Source organism: Hyperolius riggenbachi, chromosome 4, assembly GCF_040937935.1.
Source record: "Hyperolius riggenbachi isolate aHypRig1 chromosome 4, aHypRig1.pri, whole genome shotgun sequence".
Taxonomy (NCBI): domain Eukaryota; kingdom Metazoa; phylum Chordata; class Amphibia; order Anura; family Hyperoliidae; genus Hyperolius; species Hyperolius riggenbachi.
In genome coordinates this window covers 273641159-273660750 of record NC_090649.1, presented here as the reverse complement: position 1 = coordinate 273660750, position 19592 = coordinate 273641159, and the positions used below count along the sequence as shown (strand labels likewise).

The following is a 19592-nucleotide window of genomic DNA, read 5'->3' as shown; positions in this document are numbered from 1 at the left end:
TGTTAGTACAACTAGTATTTATCTACTTATATGTGTTTTTATTTCTAGGTTAGCATGGGTGTCACTTGTTTAAACTTTTTCGCATTCGCGATGCGTATGCGGAGAAGCAATTTTTTTTCAATACACTTGCTTGCAATGTGTATTTCCGCCACAGAACGTAAGCACTAGAGAGCCTCACTTATGATTTGAATTGTTGCCAAGAATTACTTGAAGGCTTTTTACCGCAGGTATCTACAATGCCTGTTTTTAGCATTGCGATGGGATCATCCAATTGCACCGCAATTAAAACGCTGGTTGCTGGTGTGAAACTGAACTGAGAGTATGTCAGCATCACATTGTAAGGAGGTTTGAGCCCATTCAGTTGTACGTCTTTGGCCCTGTCAGCAGCTTAGAGAGCCCAAGGTGGGCTTAGGTAGCAGCCATCCACGCCGCTCCTGTGGGCACTAGCCCACTTTCGACCTCTGGGTCACGACACTGGAAGGAGAGATTGACTTATTTCTCTCACACACCGTGCAGGGACGTGGGGGAAGAGCAAGGGGCGCGTCCAGAAAGAGCCTGCAGGAACACCCCTAGTGGGTGTTTTGAGCAGGGCACCCCTCTCCTCTATTCACTTTATGAGATGGGGACAAATATTGTCACAAATTTTGGGGGGCTATAGCGTGGAAGGGGAGGGGGCAGAAAGGAGCAGTGTGGGGACACAGAGGCATGTCATGAGGCAGAGAACATGCCTCTGTGTCCCATCTGCCCTCCCAAGGAACCACCTCGGGTTCTCTTTAACTCTCCCTTGAGAAAGCCAGAAGTCCGGGGAAACATGTTGGGTTGCTGGCGTGCTGCGCTTGGATGTGCTGGTTCCTTTCACCTGGGTGTTTCCGCGGCTTGGCCCACTGCCCAGCCACTGCCTAGCCCTTTCCACCTTGGATGAGCATTCAAGTCCTGCTACAACAAGCCTAATGACGCCACCAATACTGCTACAGCCATAAGACTCGCAGGATCATCTGCAGGACTTGCCGTTCCAGGCTTGTTAGGTTTTAATATGATTGACATATGCCTTCTGTGTCGCTGCTTGCCCATAATGAACCTATGTCTTTTGACTGCCTTGCTTTCCTGCATGCTGCTGGCTTTGTCTAATGGTATGCACTACATATGAGCCTTGCTGGCTGAATTACATACATTTGCTTGTCTGCATTAAGTGTTCACATGACCCTGATTCAAGACTGCTTACAGTGGTTTGTGGAATCAAGCAGTGGCTTAATAGGAACTTACTTTTTACATCCACCTTCCTGCAGCAATTATTTGGCGTTCATTTAAACAGTGGCCACATTGAAGATACTAAGCTGTTGAACGCTGAACCTTCATTTATGCATTCATGCAACTTACTGTACTTCTCTGTCTGCCCACGGAGCCAACTTATCTGGACATTACTAGATGTTGAACGGTTGATGGACTTAGTGGGAAAGAACTGTAGCCTTGCTTGTCAATTTTTTGGGTGGTGATCTGTTCACCACCAGCATACAAATTCACATTTATGAATTGCTGCTTGCATTCAGGATGCACAGTTTGATGTGTTGTGATATAAGTGTGGCTGCAAGCTTGTGAGTATGCTGGAGCATTTAGGTGGGTGGGTGGGGGGATCCTTCTAGGTGGGGATTTAAAAGACTGCATATTCCACTTTTTAGATGGGTATTGTAGATTTTTTTTTTTTAAAGCGGATCCGAGATGAAACTTGTCTATATATCTTATGTACAGTTTAGATGGTTTAAACAGCATATCTGTTTGCATACTGCTTTAATAGAATATGATTATTTCTTCCTGTGATACAATGACAGCAGCCATGTTGTTTGTAAGCATTACACAGAGGCAGGCTTATCTGCACCATCAGCACTCAGACTGAAAAAAACTAATCCCCCCTCCTCTTCCCTCCTCCCCTCTGCCTCTGAAATCTCTGGCTAGTAATACCTCCCCCTCCTCCTGCCCAGACTGATCTCCCATGAGCCCTTGCTACTGCCAAGGCTCTCTGAAAACTGTGGGTGGGGCTTATTTAGTTTATAGGGAATTAAGTTATGAAAACAAAAACAAAAAAGTATTTGGCTTGAGGAATGCCCTATAAACTATAGGAAAGGAACACAATTATGCAATGAGTAAAAGTTCATCTCGGATCCACTTTAACTTAATTCAGATATATTAATGAAGTAATTTTTGTAACACTTTCACTGATGCAGTTTGTGATCTTTTGGGACACACGTCTCCACCTGTATATCTCATGATTTTGTGTAGTCTCTTTAACTGTAGTAACTTAGAAAATGATGATGATGATGATGATGTTATCCTTTCAGTCGTATCCGACTCTTGGCCATTCTATGGGTTAGCTCTCTCTATGCTGTCAGTACCATTTCTGCCAGTTGGCTTAAGCTCAATTAAGACCGGCATATTGGCTGCAAGCATCCGCACGGCTGGGTTAACTTAGAAAATGCAAAGCTATAAAATTATCCAAACTCCCTTCTATAAATAAAATGTAACATCTAGAATGATTTGGCCACCTTTGTTATCAGTAAGTAGAGGAAAATCAATGTTAGTACGGACATGCTTTTAGCTAAGTTTATTGCTTGATGTTGCAAGCTCCGATGTACTGATGTACAATTGGCAGTTGTCATAGTGCAACTTGAAACTTGACATGCAAAGAGCTGGTATAGCTGTGCTCCCAGACTTGTCATGTGTAGTAGATCCACTTATTTTTAGTCCTTGTGTCTTGTTCTTTTTGTAGCTGTTTCCATTCCTTGTAGGTGAACCTCATGGAAAAATCGGGCTGCTTCTTGTTACATGGGGCGTGTGTACTAATGTGAGACAGATTCACATAAACACCTTTAAGGACATTTATTTTTTTTATTCTTTTTCCTCCCCTCCAGAAGATACAAAATGTTCTGCATTTCAGAATCAGATCTTATGTTACTCTGGCAGAAGTTTGTTTACAGCTGTGACAGTAACATGACCCAAGCTGTTCCTAGAAAAGGAAGATAAATCCGCTCTGAAAACTGTTGTCTTGAAGCAAGTATGCTTTCATGGCAAACCTCAGACTATTCCAGTGGTTTGGAATCAACCAAGCAGTGTTAATTGCCAAAACCACACTGCTTATAAACTGTATGCGATTCCTCAGCTTAAAAGGGAACTCAAGGCAAATGAGTAAATAGTTGTTGCGGTAATACTGTAGTAGTTGCAATATAGGTTAGTGTTTTGTCACCAGGTTTGTAATTTGTGCAGTTATTCTTGAGGTCAGATACAGTTGTTACACTACATTCCCTTAGTAGCTCAGCTTTTCTGCCTTGTCACATCAACCTGTTAATCAGACACCATATAAAGGGCAGGCAGGTATCATAGGGAGCTAAAAGAACCAAGTACTAAGTAGTGGCTGTCTGTCCGTGTGTGCTTGCAGCAGAGAGAACTGTGGGCTCCAAAAAATGACTATTGTGAAGGGTCAGAACATTTCAGACATATCTGTTTCTGCCCCAGTACTTACGCATGGATCCTGTAGAAGACGCAAAAATTTCCAAGATTTTAGGGAAAGTTAAGGTATTTCGTAATCTCTTACATTCTGAATATTTTTTTTCATTTTCTAGTAGGTACAAGTCCTCTAAAAGCACAATATCAGGCATCCACATCATCCCCACAAGTCATTGTTACCTTAGGTATCAGCAAACTAAAAAAATAAGTTTTAATATACATATACATTCATTTATAAAAATGGTGAGAAACAGGCAATTTACAATGAAAGCTAGGCAGACCATCATAACACTTAAAAGTGTAGCTCCAAATTTATTTCATATCTTTGTATCGGCACCTTATTGTGGTAAGCATTCTCTTACCTTTTCAACTGTCTTTTTTAATTGTTTTATATATTTTGGGGGCTCCTTCTCCCACAAGTCAGAGTTTGTTAAAGCGAACCTAAACTGAGTAAATAAATGAAGACTTTAAAGAGAATCTGTATTGTTAAAATCGCACAAAAGTAAACATACCAGTGCGTTAGGGGACATCTCCTATTACCCTCTGTCACAATTTCGCCGCTCCCCGCCGCATTAAAAGTGGTTAAAAACAGTTTTAAAACGTTTGTTTATAAACAAACAAAATGGCCACCAAAACAGGAAGTAGGTTGATGTACAGTATGTCCACACATAGAAAATACATCCATACACAAGCAGGCTGTATACAGCATTCCTTTTGAATCTCAAGAGATCATTTGTGTGTTTCTTTCCCCCCTGAGGGGGGAGTGCATAGCAGAACCACAACACTGAAGAACTTGGCAGCCTTCCAGACACAGGCTGACAAGTCTGACAAGGGAAAGATACATTGATTTATTACAGAGACTGTGATAGTACAAAATGCTGCAGTAAGCCAGAACACATTAGAATAGCTTTTGGAACTTGTAGGATGATAAAAAACAGGATGCAATTTTTGTTACGGAGTCTCTTTAACTTACCTGGCGCTTCAACCAGCCCTGTGCCCACGCCGAGACAAAGCGATCCTCCAGTCCCTTGCAGCGACCCTCTGTTACATGGATGCGCGACCCTCGTTCACACACCTCCTAATTGCTTTCCCCTGGACGGGAGCGCTCTGTATGTGCAGTATGACAAAAATATCTACTGTGCATGCAGGGAGTGGAGCGTGGTAGAGAATGCATGCAGGCGTGCTTGTGCAGTGGCCGTTGACTCGCTGGTCGGCCAGAAGAGGGTCACCGCGGGGGACTAGTGGAACACTTAGTGACAGCGTGGGCACAGGGTGGCTGTAGGGGGCTTGTAGAAGATCCAGGTAAGGTTTGTATTTATTTATTTTTTTATATTTAGTTTAGGCTCCCTTTAAGTAATCTGCTCAGTGGATGCATTGCAAGGTACAAAAGGATAATAGGAAATGGTAGAATAGATTACTACAACCTTGGATTTCAAACCTAGCTCTGAAAGAATGAATGTAATGCTGTATGATATGTAGCCTAACCCATTGTTTCTAAAACATTTTCAGGTGAGAGCACACTCAATGTCTTTACATTTTTTTACTCCAAGGCACCTCTTGGCAAAAACAACAATCAAAATGCTGCAATGAACTAACAGGAGGTAGTGTTTATTCTGGTATAGGTTACAGTACTTCCACAGAGAGTTTGTGTGCATTAAACACCAAGTGAACACCTGACATATCTGGCTTAGCAAATTTGGCCTTATTCATGCAAATATGCATTTGCTTTCGCATGCCAAATAATGCAGGGTCAAAAACCAATACCGCAAAGTGGTTGCCCTGCGGGAATTAGTTCATGCTACATTAGCACTATCCGGAGCGCCACCGGGAGGCTTCCCAATGCCCCCATACAACCGGGGAGCTGCGGGGCCCCAAGCTCTCTCACTGCTCGGGGACCTCAGCGGCGCCCCGGAGGAGGAGGCTGGGGGGTGCAGGCGACCCCCCCCAAGCGTGGCCAATGCCGGGGAGGGCCGTCCGAACCCGCCTCCTAAGATTAACTTCCTTAGCGGTCTGCTACTGAGCATGACTTGGGTGTGGTAGTAAAATGCCCCGAGGGGGGGGGGGGGGGAGCTTGCCTCAGGAGTGGGAAGCCTCTGGATCCTATAGAGGCTTCCCCATTCTTTCTCAGTCCCCCCGATCCAGCACTGGCACTCCTTGAAAATCCACCGACAAGCCTGTCGGCAGTGTGTGCAAACGCAGTAGTCATCCGGATCCAGAACCATTACAATCCTGTGACACGCCTCTCGCAGGCGCACTTGCGGCTTCCTGTTTGGGCGCCGGTGGAAATGGCCATGCCTGATTGGGTCTGCTGTACTGTGCAGATATGAGGTGCCTGCGCAGTAGAGCGGATCCGATTTGGGCTCGGCTATTCCTGCCAAAGCCAATTGAAAAGTCTGTACTGCACCTGGGCGAGGCACGTCACAGGCTTGTTATGGTTGCAAACAGTTCAGGGGTCTCTGCTCTGGATTGTGCTGGCTAAGGAGGATGGGGAAGCATCCTATAGGATCCAGAAGCTTTTCCCTACTGAGGTAAGTACCCCTTATGGGCACTTTATTTCATTACAGATTTATTTAAAAGGACAACTGAAGTGAGAAGCATATGGAGGCTGCTATAATTATTTTCTTTTAAAAAATACCAGTTGCCTAACAGCCCTGATGATCTATATGGGTGCAGTAGGATCTGGAACAAGCATGCAGCTAATCTTGTAAAATCTGACTGTAATGTCAGGAACGTCTTATCTGCATTAGAGATGTAGTGAACAGTTCTACTGCGAACAGACCATGGGCAGCCTGCCTATGTACTTCTTCCGAGTTGGCAAGGTCCCTCAGTACTACGCAGGTGCTGGCCCGGCGGCGCGCGTCCTTTATTACGTGCATGTGGCCAGGCACGCTCTGCGCATGTTGTGTGCATGACGTCATGCATATGCGCACATATGCTACAACTCTGCAAGCCCCCAGCAGCTCTCCTGACTTGTAAGTCGAGGCCAGTGCAGCCCTGCCAAGTGTATCCTTTTACGCATTCCTGTCTGCAATAGTGCTATTGCACACTGGAATGCAAAAGATATGCATGGCCAGAGCCGTGTAGGCGCAGTGGCCCGGTGGCAAAACCGAAAGTAGCTGGCTGTGGGAGAACTGAGGCTCGTGGAGGACTGGCGCGGGACAGGTTGGCTGCAGGGGGCTTGGAGAAGCCCCAATTAAGTGAAACTGTTTTTTTTTTAAATCTAACGGCAGTTCCGCTTTAAAGTAAACCTGAGATGGGCACACTAAAAGATTTTATACTTACCTGGGGCTTCCTCCAGCCCCATGAGCACCAATGCGCCCCTTGCTGTCCTTCCAGGTGCCTCCGTTTGCCTGGTATTGATTCCGGTAAATGGCTCAGCCACGCCAGTCGGGATATTCTGCACATGCGCGGAAAGGCCGTGCATGCACAGAAGAGCCGACTGGCGTGAGTAAGCCAGATTACTGGAACCGATACCAGGCAAACTGAGTCACTTGAGAGGTTTGCGATGGGCGCATCCGGTGCTCTTGGGCTGGAGGAAGCCCCAGGTAAATATAAAATCTTTTAGTGTGCCCACCTCCACTTAACCCCCCTGGCGGTATGAAAAATTCCGCCAGGGGGCAGCGCAGCAGTTTTTTTTATTTTTATTTTTTTTTAAATCATGTAGCGAGCCCAGGGCTCGCTACATGATAGCCGCTGCTCAGCAGCATCCCCCCGCCCGCTTCGATCGCCGTCGGCGATCTCCGATCAGGAAATCCCGTTCAAAGAAGCAGGGATGACGTCAGCGACGTCGGGACGTCATTGGGAGTCCCGATCCACCCCTCGGCGCTGCCTGGCACTGATTGGCCAGTTCAAATTAAGGTTTGATATTAAGCGCTACACAGTCCTGCTTCTGAAGGAGGGAAAACCTCTCTTTCATACGAGTTCTTTTATATTGCCAATTAGAGATGTAGCGAATGGTTCCCGAACCGTTCGCCGGCGAACATCTCTCAATACATGGGGCTTTTACTACTTCCGGGTCGCTCTGACCCGGAGTAGTACGCCTGCGCTGCCCGGCGAAGCGCGTCCTAGATCACGCTCCTGTTGCCGGGCACTCTCTGCGCATGTGCGTGACGTCATGAACGACGTCATGCACATGCGCAGAGAGTGCCCGGCAACAGGAGCGCGATCTAGGACGCGCTTCGCCGGGCAGCGCAGGCGTACTACTCCGGGTCAGAGCGACCCGGAAGTAGTAAAAGCCCCAGAGATGTTCGCCGAGCGAACAGTTTGCAACATCTCTATTGCCAATATGGTTCTCACCGCCACCACACCAAATATTGGAAAGGGACTCACCCTCTTCTAAGACCCCCAGTTAGGTCTTAGTCTCGCCTTGGGGTTATTCCCAGGTCACCCCGACCTTATCGATCTGTATCTTTAGTGGGTTAGGCCAATCCTTGATGTTTATCCAATAATGCTGATATGTTACCTCCAAACAAAAAATCTCACATAACGTAATACTGTATGGTTTCTAAAAGCCTTAAAAATGTATTGCACTTACAATATTCTCCAGATAAAAACAGCATGAGTTTTTCAACGGGCTCTCCCCCGTATTGGTGGCCTCCGGAGGGCTCTCCAAGTGTAGCTACCCGGTCTGGCTGCCGCGCGGCCAGCCTTCCGTGTAGTTTCCGCGTTTGCCCCGCTGTTAGCTGTGCACTCCACGCCGTCTAGGGTCCCGCCCGACTAGTTTCGTCACAGTACGTGACTCATCAGGAGTCACGTACTCATCACTGATTGGCCAGGCAGTCATCAGGACTCATCACTGATTGGCCAGGCAGCGCACGGGGTCTTGGGGGGGGGGGCGCGCCGCAACGGATAGCGGCGATCGGGCGCGGGCCAGCGGCGATCAGTGTGCTGGCGCAGCTAGCAAAGTGCTAGCTGCGTCCAGCAAAAAAAAATTATGTAAATCGGCCCAGCAGGGCCTGAGCGACACCCTCCGGCGGCTTACCCCGTGTCACACACGGGGTTACCGCTAAGGAGGTTAAATATGAAATAAATATGGCGGCCTTCATATCCCTCTCACTTCAGTTGTCACTTTCCCATGTCTGCATCTGTGGTACTTTCATTCACTTCTTGATCTTGAGTTGAAGCAGATTAATGCAAACTTGTTATGCAAATGTTTGCAGCTTGAAATGGACCAATTAAATTCCACCATGGCTTCATTTGATTGGTCCATTTTCAAGTTGTTTAGAGTAGCAGAAAAATTGCTAAATCTTACATAAACTCGGAATTATTTGCATTCCATTAACTATCCATAGTTTCTAACCCTTTTCTACACTATTTAAAGCGAATATTTAAAAATCTGAGAAATGGGCTTTACAGCTGAGTGTTCCGCCATGTATTACTATCCTGTGATAAGCTTTCTCGTTTTGATCATCTTGTTTGCTTGATTGACAGATATAATTGGGCAGTGTTGTTTTTCTGGTCAAGCAGATTATATTAGGTGAAACAATGTGTATTGAGAACATTTATGGTTTGTTCATTTTTTTTTTGCAATTTATTTTAATTTGCAGTCATAAAACGCACAAATGAATTGTGTTTAAAAAGAATTACATCTCTTTAATAGAGTGTAGCAATAGGGGTGTTTTTGGTTTTTTTGATCATTAACCGCTTCAGCCTATATGGACGAGCAAGCTCGTCCAGGCAGCGGCAGCTGAAGTCTATCTGGACGAGAGTCCGCGTCCAGGCGCACTTCCGCGTGTGCGCACGCATGGTCGCGTGGTGCGCGCTGTGCGTGCTCGTGCCCGGCGACTGACAAGCCGATCTGTCTGGTGAAGAGGAGCCAGCGCTCCTCTGAGCCAATCAGAGCAAAGGAAGTAAAGAATTCACATAGTTACATCCAGTAACAATGTGAATTCTTAATAATGTTTGTAAATAAAACATTTCCCTCTCTCTGTCTCTCAGCTCCTGTCACACAGATCAATCACTGTTCTGTGGTGACAGGAGCTGAGAGACAGACTGACAGATAAACTGGTAGGACTTTCTTTTAATAAAATTTGCCCCCCATCCCTGAATTTTTAACCCCATAACTGCCCAGAATCCCTGATTCTCCCTCTCCTTGGCCATTTATTCCCTACAGATCTATTGATCACTGATCTATTGTGATCTTTTTCTTCCTATCTGTTACTATCTATACTCTACTGTCCTCCCCCCCCTCTCTACCCCCTCTACAACCCCCCTCTACAGCCCCCCCCCCCCCCCCCAAAAAAAAACCTTTAAAAAAAACTGTCACTTTAAAAAAAAAATCTTTCTATCGCTTTATATTTTTCATCTTTATCTATCCCTTTCTAAATAATGGCGAGGAGGCTCTATTCTGTGGTGGAGGCAGCTGCCATCCTCCAGCAGAGCAGCAGCGAGGATGAGTCAGGTAGTGATTGGCTCCCTCCGTCCAGCTCTGGTTCAGGATCTGAATCTTCAGAGTCCGAAGGGCCGCCATCACGCCGCTTAAGGAGGGACCCAAGTCCTGAGTCCGCTGATGAGGGACCATCAGGACTGTCCACAGCAGGGGACTCCGTGGGCGACCCAGCATCGGGCTCCGTGGGCGACCCAGCATCGGGCTCCGTGGGCGACCCAGCATCGGGCTCCGTGGGCAACCCAGCAGAGGGCTCCGTGGGCAACCCAGCAGAGGGCTCCGTGGGCAACCCCGCTGCTGCTAGCAGCAGTGCGCCAGGGGGAGCTAGGCGCAGACAGGGTAGGCAGCCACAGGTACCTCGCAGGCAGGAGGTACCGCTTCATATGTTAAATGGCACCTGGGAACCCCCTAATTATGCTGCGCCCAACATCCCACCCTTCACAGCCACCGCTGGTGTGTCAGTGCCCATTGTCAATCAGGCACCAATTGACATTTTCCAGCTTTTCATGACAGAGGCAATGTGGGAGCATTTAGTAGAGCAAACTAATTTATTTGCTCTACAATTTTTAGCTGACCACCCCACCAACTATATCACCAGAAAATGGCACCCCACCAACGTGCCTGAAATGAAGGCTTATGTAGGCCTCACGCTCAGCATGAGCATCACCCCAAAGCCCCAGATAAAAATGTACTGGTCCAGGGACCTTTATCATAATGCACCCCTCTATCCAGCAATAATGCGCAGGCAGCGTTTTGAGCTGTTGTCAAAGTTTTTTCACCTAAATGACAACACGCAAAGTGTGAATCATACCGACCCTGACCATGACAGACTGTTTAAATTAAGACCCCTGTTGACCCACCTAAGTGCAGTGTTCATGGATGTATATACCCCACACCGGGAAATAGCTGTGGACGAATCCCTGGAACCGTTTCATGGGAGACTTTCCATGAAACAGTACATCCCAAGCAAGAGGGCAAGATGTGGGGTGAAAATTTATAGGGCATGCGAGAGTGGCACTGGCTATACCTTCACTTTTAAAATTTATGAAGGCAAAGACTCCATTATGCAGCCAGCTGGGTGCCCTGAGTACATTAGCACCAGTGGCAAAATAGTGGTGGACCTACTGAATCCACTTCTCCACCAAGGCTACCACGTCTACTTGGACAACTTTTATACAAGTGTGCCACTGTTCAAGTTCCTCTTCTCAGTCCAGACTGGCGCATGTGGGACGGTGAGAGCAAACCGTAAAGGCCTCCCCCCACAGGTAGTAAATAAAAAACTATGCAGAGGAGAGTCCTACGCACTCAGATCTGAAGAGCTCCTGGCATTAAAGTTCCACGACAAGCGGGAGGTGATGATGCTATCCACCATCCATACTGAGGCCACAGTTCTTGCCACATCCAGAACGGAACAACGTACAAAGCCAGAGGCCATAGTCGCCTACAATAAAAATATGGGAGCAGTGGACTTAGCAGACCAAGTCTTGGCGCCTTATTTATTAAGAAGAAGAAGGAAAGCATGGTACAAAAAAATAACATTCTTCTTGTTGCAGATGACCATGCACAATGCATTTGTGGTCTATCTAAAAACCACCACAACACCAACAAGCCAACAGATGACCTTTCTTGAGTTCCAGATTCAAGTCCACAAGTCCCTAATGTATTCCCCTGGCCAAATTGCACAACAGGATCCTATCCATTTGGAGAACTCAATTAGACTGAGGGAGAGACATTTCCCTGAACTAATTCCCCCCAATGAAGTGAAAAAAGCCCCCCTGAGAAGATGCAGAGTGTGTGTGAAACACAAGAGACGGTGTGAGTCACGGTATTTTTGCCCAGATTGCCCCTCAGCCCCAGCACTGTGTGTTATTAAGTGCTTTAGGGCATACCACACACTTGCAGATTACTAACTTATTTTTTTTCCTTTTTTTTGTGTTTTTGTTTCTCTCTTTTTTTGTGAGTTTTTTTTTTTTTACCTGGACATATTTGACTGGCATTTTCCCCCTTCCTATATATATTCATGTAACTTACAGACCCTCAAAGGAGCTCACATTTGGCATACCCCTATGTTTTTGGGGTGTTGGCGGAAACGGAATTTTTTGAGGAAAAAGAAAACACAAAGTAAGTTCAAAATTGAACTTTGGACCCTGCTGCTCCCATCTTCTGACTCTTGGATCTGCTTGACCCCTGACTTATGGCCTCTGGCTTTTCTCTAATTCTGCAAGACATCCAATGGTAAGTTCCAATGTATTTGTTATCACTGTAAAGAGAAGTGATATATTCAAATTAGCCACATTTTGGATTTGTTATAACCAGGGCAATGTGAAAATTCCTTTTGCAGTGTTCCTTTGAGAAGGTAGCTCACAAAATACCTACTGATGAATAGCCCTGGTTGTTAGCCTTCTATGATGGTGTCATGTGCGGTCTTTGTTTGATTCCAATCTCTCCTGGGAATATGCAAACAAACAATAGCTCTGCAACATATTAGTGCAAAAAAATAGTGCACATTGGGTATAATTGATTGCTGCACACAACCATTTGTTACTAAGTAAGGCATATGTTGTATCATTTTAACCGTGATGAGCTGTAGAATACATTTTGGTGTGTTTTAGGACTGAGGCCTAAGTCATCAGATTTTTTTATAGTGCCAAAGTGAAAAAAAGATGTAAAAAATATCATTTTCCAAGTTATGATTCAATTTTAGCAAAACCGCAGAAGTCCAATTGTTTCAAAATATGTGTATCTCAGTAGGCCTGGGTCTCTAGTTTTCAGAATGGTGACATTTGTGACCTGTTTCAAATGTTCTGACACTCCAGGGGCTTTACGAACAAAGAATGACTGTACTACTTTTGTTGGAAAAAATGGCCTTGAAAATTGCATTAGTGCTGCTCATGGTTAACAGAGTATTGCGTGGCCAAGAAGCTATCTGATTATGTGTATAGGGTATCATTTTCACCGGGACAAGCAAGAGAATAGTATTTGGGGTCTTTGAGAGACAAAAACTATGTCAAGTGTTTGTTTTTTTTGTGCCAAAGTGAAAAAAGATGTAAAAAAATACCATTTTCCAAGTTATGATTCAATTTTAGCAAAACCGCAGAAGTCCAATTGTTTCAAAATATGTGTATCTCAGTAGGCCTGGGTCTCTAGTTTTCAGAATGGTGACATTTGTGACCTGTTTCAAATGTTCTGACACTCCAGGGGCTTTGCGAACAAAGAATGACTGTATTACTTTTGTTGCAAAAAATGGCCTTGAAAATTGCATTAGTGCTGCTCATGGTTAACAGAGTATTGCGTGGCCAAGAAGCTATCTGATTATGTGTATAGGGTATCATTTTCACCGGGACAAGCAAGAGAATAGTATTTGGGGTCTTTGAGAGATTAGGCATATGTGATGTGGTTTTGTTTTAGCAGCAAATGAAATGAAAAGCAATGCAATTGTTATTTTCATATACTCTGCACCAAACTAATACACTTGTAAAAAACACCAAAAGTGACAGAATTGAAAAGTGAATACTTAAATAGTTACCTTAGGGACTCAGCTTTTTAAATATGTATGTCATGAGGATGTATTACTGTTTTTTTTTTTTCAAATAAAGGCTTGTAATCATTGGTAGTGTGCAATGAGAAAACAAAAAACACAACATAGAAAAAATGCACCTTTATTTCCAAATAACATATTGTCACCATACTATGTACTAGGGACATAATTTAAATCTTGTGATAACCACGACAAATAGGCAGATAAAATGTGTGGGTAAAATGTTCAGTAGCATTGTTCATTTTAAAACTATAGAGGCTGGAATTGGAGAAATAGTGTATTTTTTCATTTTTTCCCTCGTTTTTCTCTTTAAAATACATAGACATTTTAGTAGTTACTAAAAACAAATGTCACCCCCCAAAAGCCAAATTTGTGGTGAAAAAAACAAGATCTAAATAATTTATGTGTGATGAGTAGTGATAAAGCTATTAGCGAATGAATGAGAGCAGCGCTGACAGGGGAAAATTGCTTCAGTCCTTAAAGAGTAACTGTCAGGCTACAAAAGCTAATTTAAACCTCTAGTTTAGAAGGACGCCAAAAAGGCATTACTGAAGATAAAAATCTCTCTTACATTTGATGTGTGCTTATCAGCAAAGCTGTTATTCCCAAACTCTTAAGAAGACGCAAGCCGCATACCATACTGCAAAGCATTCTGGGGCTCTCCCCTCGGCTGCTAATGAGAAGTTACAGGGTCAAGTAACAATAGCATGTAACTCAGTCCAGTGCACAGCACTGATAAATCTCCCGGCAGAGTACACTGCAGGAGTCCGCTATTGTTCCTAGTCACATGGCTAATTAATATTCACTGCACACTAGTGTTATTCAGTACGAGCTTTTCTGTGATCAGGAAGCAGGGAGGACATGACGACACATTTGGCTTCATAGGAGACAGACAAACATGGAGCCTGCCATGAGCTGTCAGGAGCATCATTCTCTGCAAATACTATATAAAAATTCTGTGAAATCCAAACGTGGACAGTGAAATGCATATGTAATGTAAGTACAGCCTATATTTAGCTACTGATATATGTGTTTATTTTCTCTGAGACCTTATACCTAACATCTCCTCTTTAAGGTGAAAATAGCTGTGAGGCTGAACCAGTTAAAAAATATTTTAAAATTGAGGAACTTCTCTAGCAGTATCACAGGGAATGTACGAGCAAATGAAATGCGCAAGCTGTGCATGGTCATTTTAAACTTGCTTTTGTGTGAATTAGTGATTAGTATTCATATGGTGGTGTGACTACTACTGGCAGGATATGCATTTTATGTTGCTCTGTACAAGACAGGGAAATATTAATCAAAGTGTGCATGTTATACACAGAATAATTCTAAGCTCTGCAAAGGATCACATCCTTGTATATCTTAGATATCTTTTAACACTCTTGAGTCACGCATTGCACAGAAGTGGCGCTGAAAGTATATGGAGAATGTGTGGAGGATTTAATATCATTTCTCTGGCCTTTTGACATTAGTCTTGTGCAACCGCAAAAATGTTTTTTGTATTTTAGGCAAGATGCCATTGAGACCACATGCTAGTGTGTTATGAAAACAGCCGTGTGGAGCCTAAGTATTATCACCACATTGCGGCAAGAACAAGAAAAGGTGATCTGAGAAGCCACAGATTAAGTCTCTCAAATTTAGCTACTCTTATCCACTATTTATCATAAGAGTAAAAATAATAGCAGAGTTCATCATGCTTTCGAAAGAAAGGTGTTTCTGGCACCCAGTTGTAATGTGAATACAGTGACATTGCTTATTACTGTTCTTCAGGCTTGGATTACATGGACTTTTCCACACTTACAGTAGCAAGAAATAGTATGTGAACCCTTTGGAATTATATGGATTTCTGCACAAATTGGTCATAAAATGTGATCTGATCTTCATCTAAGTCACAACAATAGACAATCATGGTCTGCTTAAACTAATACCATACAAAGAATTACTGAATTTTATGGACTATAAGACTCACTTTTTCTACCCCAAAAGTGGGGGGAAAAAGTCACTGCGTCTTATGGTCCAATTGCAGGGAGTTCCTGACTTGTGAATGTCTGTCTGCCAATACGCACCTCCAACCCGCCGCAATGTCGGGGACTCCCTGTACTGTGCCCATGCAAAGGAGGACACAGAAGGAAACAAAGGGGCATAGAGGAGGACAGAGGCGGGCACAGAAGGACACAATGGGAATAGAGGAGGACACAGGAGGAAACAAAGGGGCATAAAGGAGGACAGAGGCGGACACATGGGGGACACAGAAGGACACAATTGGGATAGAGGAAGATACAGGAGGAAGCAAAGGGGCATAGAGGAGGACAGAGGCGGACACATGGGGGAAACAGAAGGACACGATGGGGATAGAGGAGGACACAGGAGGAAACAAAGGGGCATAGAGGAGGACAGAGGCGGACACATGGGGGAAACAGAAGGACACAATGGGGATAGAGGAGGACACAGGAGGAAACAAAGGGGCATAGAGGAGGACAGAGGCGGACACATGGGGAAACAGAAGGACACAATGGGGATAGAGGAGGACACAGGAGGAAACAAAGGGGCATAAAGGAGGACAGAGGCAGACACATGGGGGAAACAGAAGGACACAATGAGGATAGAGGAGGACACAGGAGGAAACAAAGGGGCATAGAGGAGGACAGAGGCAGACACATGGGGGACACAGAAGGACACAATGGGGATAGAGGAGGACACAGGAGGAAACAAAGGGGCATAGAGGAGGACAGAGGCGGACACATGGGGGACACAGAAGGACACAATGGGGATAGAGGACACAGGAGGAAACAAAGGGGCATAGAGGAGGACTGAGGCGGACACATGGGGAAAACAGAAGGACAGAACAGAAGGGTGGTAAGATTGGTCTGTGATCTTATATTTTCCAAAGACTATAGTCTGATGTGTCTATGCACCTTTACTCTCCTCTGGTGAATTGAGGCCAATGTCCCCAACCTCCTAATCCAAAAGGATTCTTTTCTTAACAAGGCCTGATCTCTACTGCCCCCCTTCAAAGTCACAGGTACAGGGGCGGGCCGAGGCATAGGCTGGAGAGGCTCCAGCCTCAGGGCGCAGTGTAGGAGGGGGCGCAAAATTCATTCAGCTGTCATTCCTAATTGTGTTTGAAGCAGAAAGAAATATGAAAAGGGGATACATGGCAGTGACTGCAAGCCAGATAACTAGATATTAAGGTGTTGGGGAGGTTGTGGGCCCTGTGGCTCCTCTTAGTCTAATAGCAATCAGTGTGTGATGGCTGGGGTGGCAGGGATGGAGGGGCGCACTTTGGTGTCTCAGCCTTGGGTGCTGGAGGACCTTGTCCCGGCTCTGCACAGGTACCCCATTAATTGCAGTTACCCTCAGTTGCGACACCGAGTGTCTACACATATGGAAGTGTTCTGCCACAGAAAGCGTGCTCTCCGGATTACGAATATTGGATTTGTGTGAAGAAAAACGATCCTTAAAGAGACTCCGTAACAAAAATTGCATCCTGTTTTTTATCATCCTACAAGTTCCAAAAGCTATTCTAATCTGTTCTGGCTTACTGCAGCACTTTCTACTATCACAGTCTCTGTAATAAATCAATGTATCTTTCCCCTGTCAGACTTGTCGGCCTGTGTCTGGAAGGCTGCCAAGTTCTTCAGTGTTGTGGTTCTGCTATGAACTCCCCCTTCCAGGCCTGTCTACGCACACTGCCTGTCTGTTATTTAGGATTAGAGCAGCTTCTCTCTTCTCTCTTATCTTTTACAAGCTGGATAAATCGTCCTCTGAGCTGGCTGGGCTTTCACATACTGAAGAATTACAGACAAGGGCAAAGCTGTTTGCAGGAAGAAAAGAGCAGCCTGAAACTTCAGTGCATGAGAACAGGGGGAAAGAAACACACAAATAATCTCTTGAGATTCAAAAGGAAGGCTGTATACAGCCTGCTTGTGTATGAATGTATTTTCTATGTGTGGACATACTGTATATCAACCTACTTCCTGTTTTGGTGGCCATTTTGTTTGTTTATAAACAAACTTTTTAAAACTGTTTTTAACCACTTTTAATGCGGCGAGGAGCGGCGAAATTGTGTCAGAGGGTAATAAGAGATGTCCCCTAACGCACTGGTATGTTTACTTTTGTGCGATTTTAACAATACAGATTCTCTTTAAGACTTTGTGTGGTCTTACCTATATAGGCAAGACCACAAGGACACGTTAACATGTATACAACATATCTCGAGTCGCAACTGAATTTGCTTCTTATCTTAAAGGATGTATCTAATGAAGGGTGATAGGTGTCCACCCTGATCACATGACCACACATGTGGCAGGAGAGACAAGGAAACATGCCAGCTCCCCTGCCATCAGGGGGGCCACCCCCACCCCTATTGACTATGTCACGGACAGTAGGTGCCCACTTAAAGGACATGATGGGCAGGTATCTGAACTCGGGGATCACAGGGAGGCCATCTCTCAATAAATGCCAATGCAGACGAATCGACCTTGAGATGGACTCACTACATGCACTGTAAGTTGAAACAAATGGAATGCGAGCTGATTGAGTACGAGGTCTTTGTTTCCTCTGAGTTTCAAATGTGTTTTCTGGGTAACCACATGCTCTGAATTTTTTCTTCATCTCATTTTTCCACTCTTCTCTCACTGATGCATTACTGATTATGGTAGAAACCCTAGAGAGTTGGCTCAAGGGTATGCTATCCCTGGTACTTTTGGGAGGGAAGCTCTTATAATGTAGGTCCGAATTACGGTCCGTACCCTTAACATACAAATCAGTGAAATTACAACCATCCTCGAGTAACCAAGGTATCCAAAAACGGAATACTCCCATCATCACTGTGCACAGTGAGTTTGATATAGGGACATAACAGATGTAATTGGGAGACAAAATTCATAAGGGCCGAATGCGGCCCCCTCCAAATGCAAAAAATATCATCTATAAATCTCCACCAGCACAAAATGTGCTGGTGGAAATAGACGTGATTGTACACAAAGGCCTCCTCATAGAGCACCATATACAAGTTAGCAGAGGATCCCTTGTCTCTGCATGTAGAACTTTCCTGCAAATAAATCTCAATACCACTTCCAATAGTTGAACGATAAAATGTCTCTGTTCATTGGACCATCCAATCTGGTCATAACAAACCAGTCCAATAGCCTCTACACCTCCATCATGAGGGATGGATGTGTAGAGGCTTTCCACATCCATGGTGACAAGTAACAGATTCCCACCCGTCAATTCCAGTGCATGAGCTTCTCTAAGAACATCGAAGTGTCCCGAATGTACAAGGGTACTGATTGAACGAGAGGCTGCAACAGACCATCCAGGAAGCGAGCTATAGGTACAAAAATCAAACCAATACCAGAAACAATAGGCCTACCTGGAGGCCTGTGCAGCCTCTTGTGAATCTTTGGGAGGATATATATTGTTGAGTATTGGGGAAATCCTCCCTCCCTCAGAAATTTGAACAAAGCAGCATCAATGATACCTTTCTGCAATGCTGAGTTTAATAAACCATCAATTTATCACGAATCAGTAGCACAGGGTCATGATCAATACATTCATAAACCTCTCCATCAGCTAAATGCCAACATATCTTGTCCTCATACATAGCAGCATCTATCACTACCACTGCTCCCCCCCTTGTCTGCTGGACGGATCACGATGGAGGAATTATCATGCAATGATCTCAAAGCTTCACGTTCACCACGTGTGAGATTGCACACCGAGTAACTGTCTATAGGGTGGTGTTTTGCTTGGTCTGTTGACCGAGCACACCACGTGGCAGCTTTGTTTACTTTTTTTTCCAGCGTCGATTGGCAGCTAAGGAGTGATGCCAAAAGTGGGTGTGTTTACTGCAACCACCCTGAGCGTGGTCATGTGAGGCTGACATCAGAGGTGGGGGTACCATAGTGGCAGTGATGACTTGGATGGCAGCCACATTGTGATTAGTCGGGCAACGCTCATGTTACACGTCAGTCCCTCGCTGTCCTCCTCCGCCACCTGGATCTTCTGCTATGATTCAGCCAGTCAGCGCAGTCTGGCCGCGTGCCGCTCTCACAGACAGGAACATTCTGCACCTGCGCAATAGTGCGGCGCAGGTTTAGTATGCTCCCGGCGGCGGAGTGTGTGTATGCGCACTACGCCCGACTGGCTTAAATACCTTGACTCTTGGCA

At 45.0% G+C, this 19592-nt stretch overlaps 1 protein-coding gene across 1 annotated transcript in view; it reads left to right on the top strand.

The window, feature by feature from the left end:
- Positions 1-9822: 9822 nt before the first annotated feature.
- Positions 9823-19592, top strand: part of LOC137504774 (piggyBac transposable element-derived protein 4-like) — a 49852-nt gene continuing 40082 nt past the window's right edge. The window contains exons 1-2 of the mRNA XM_068233362.1: positions 9823-10165; positions 10451-11695. Of these exons, the coding sequence (XP_068089463.1) occupies positions 9823-10165; positions 10451-11695 (1588 nt within the window). The remainder of the gene's footprint in view (positions 10166-10450; positions 11696-19592) is intronic.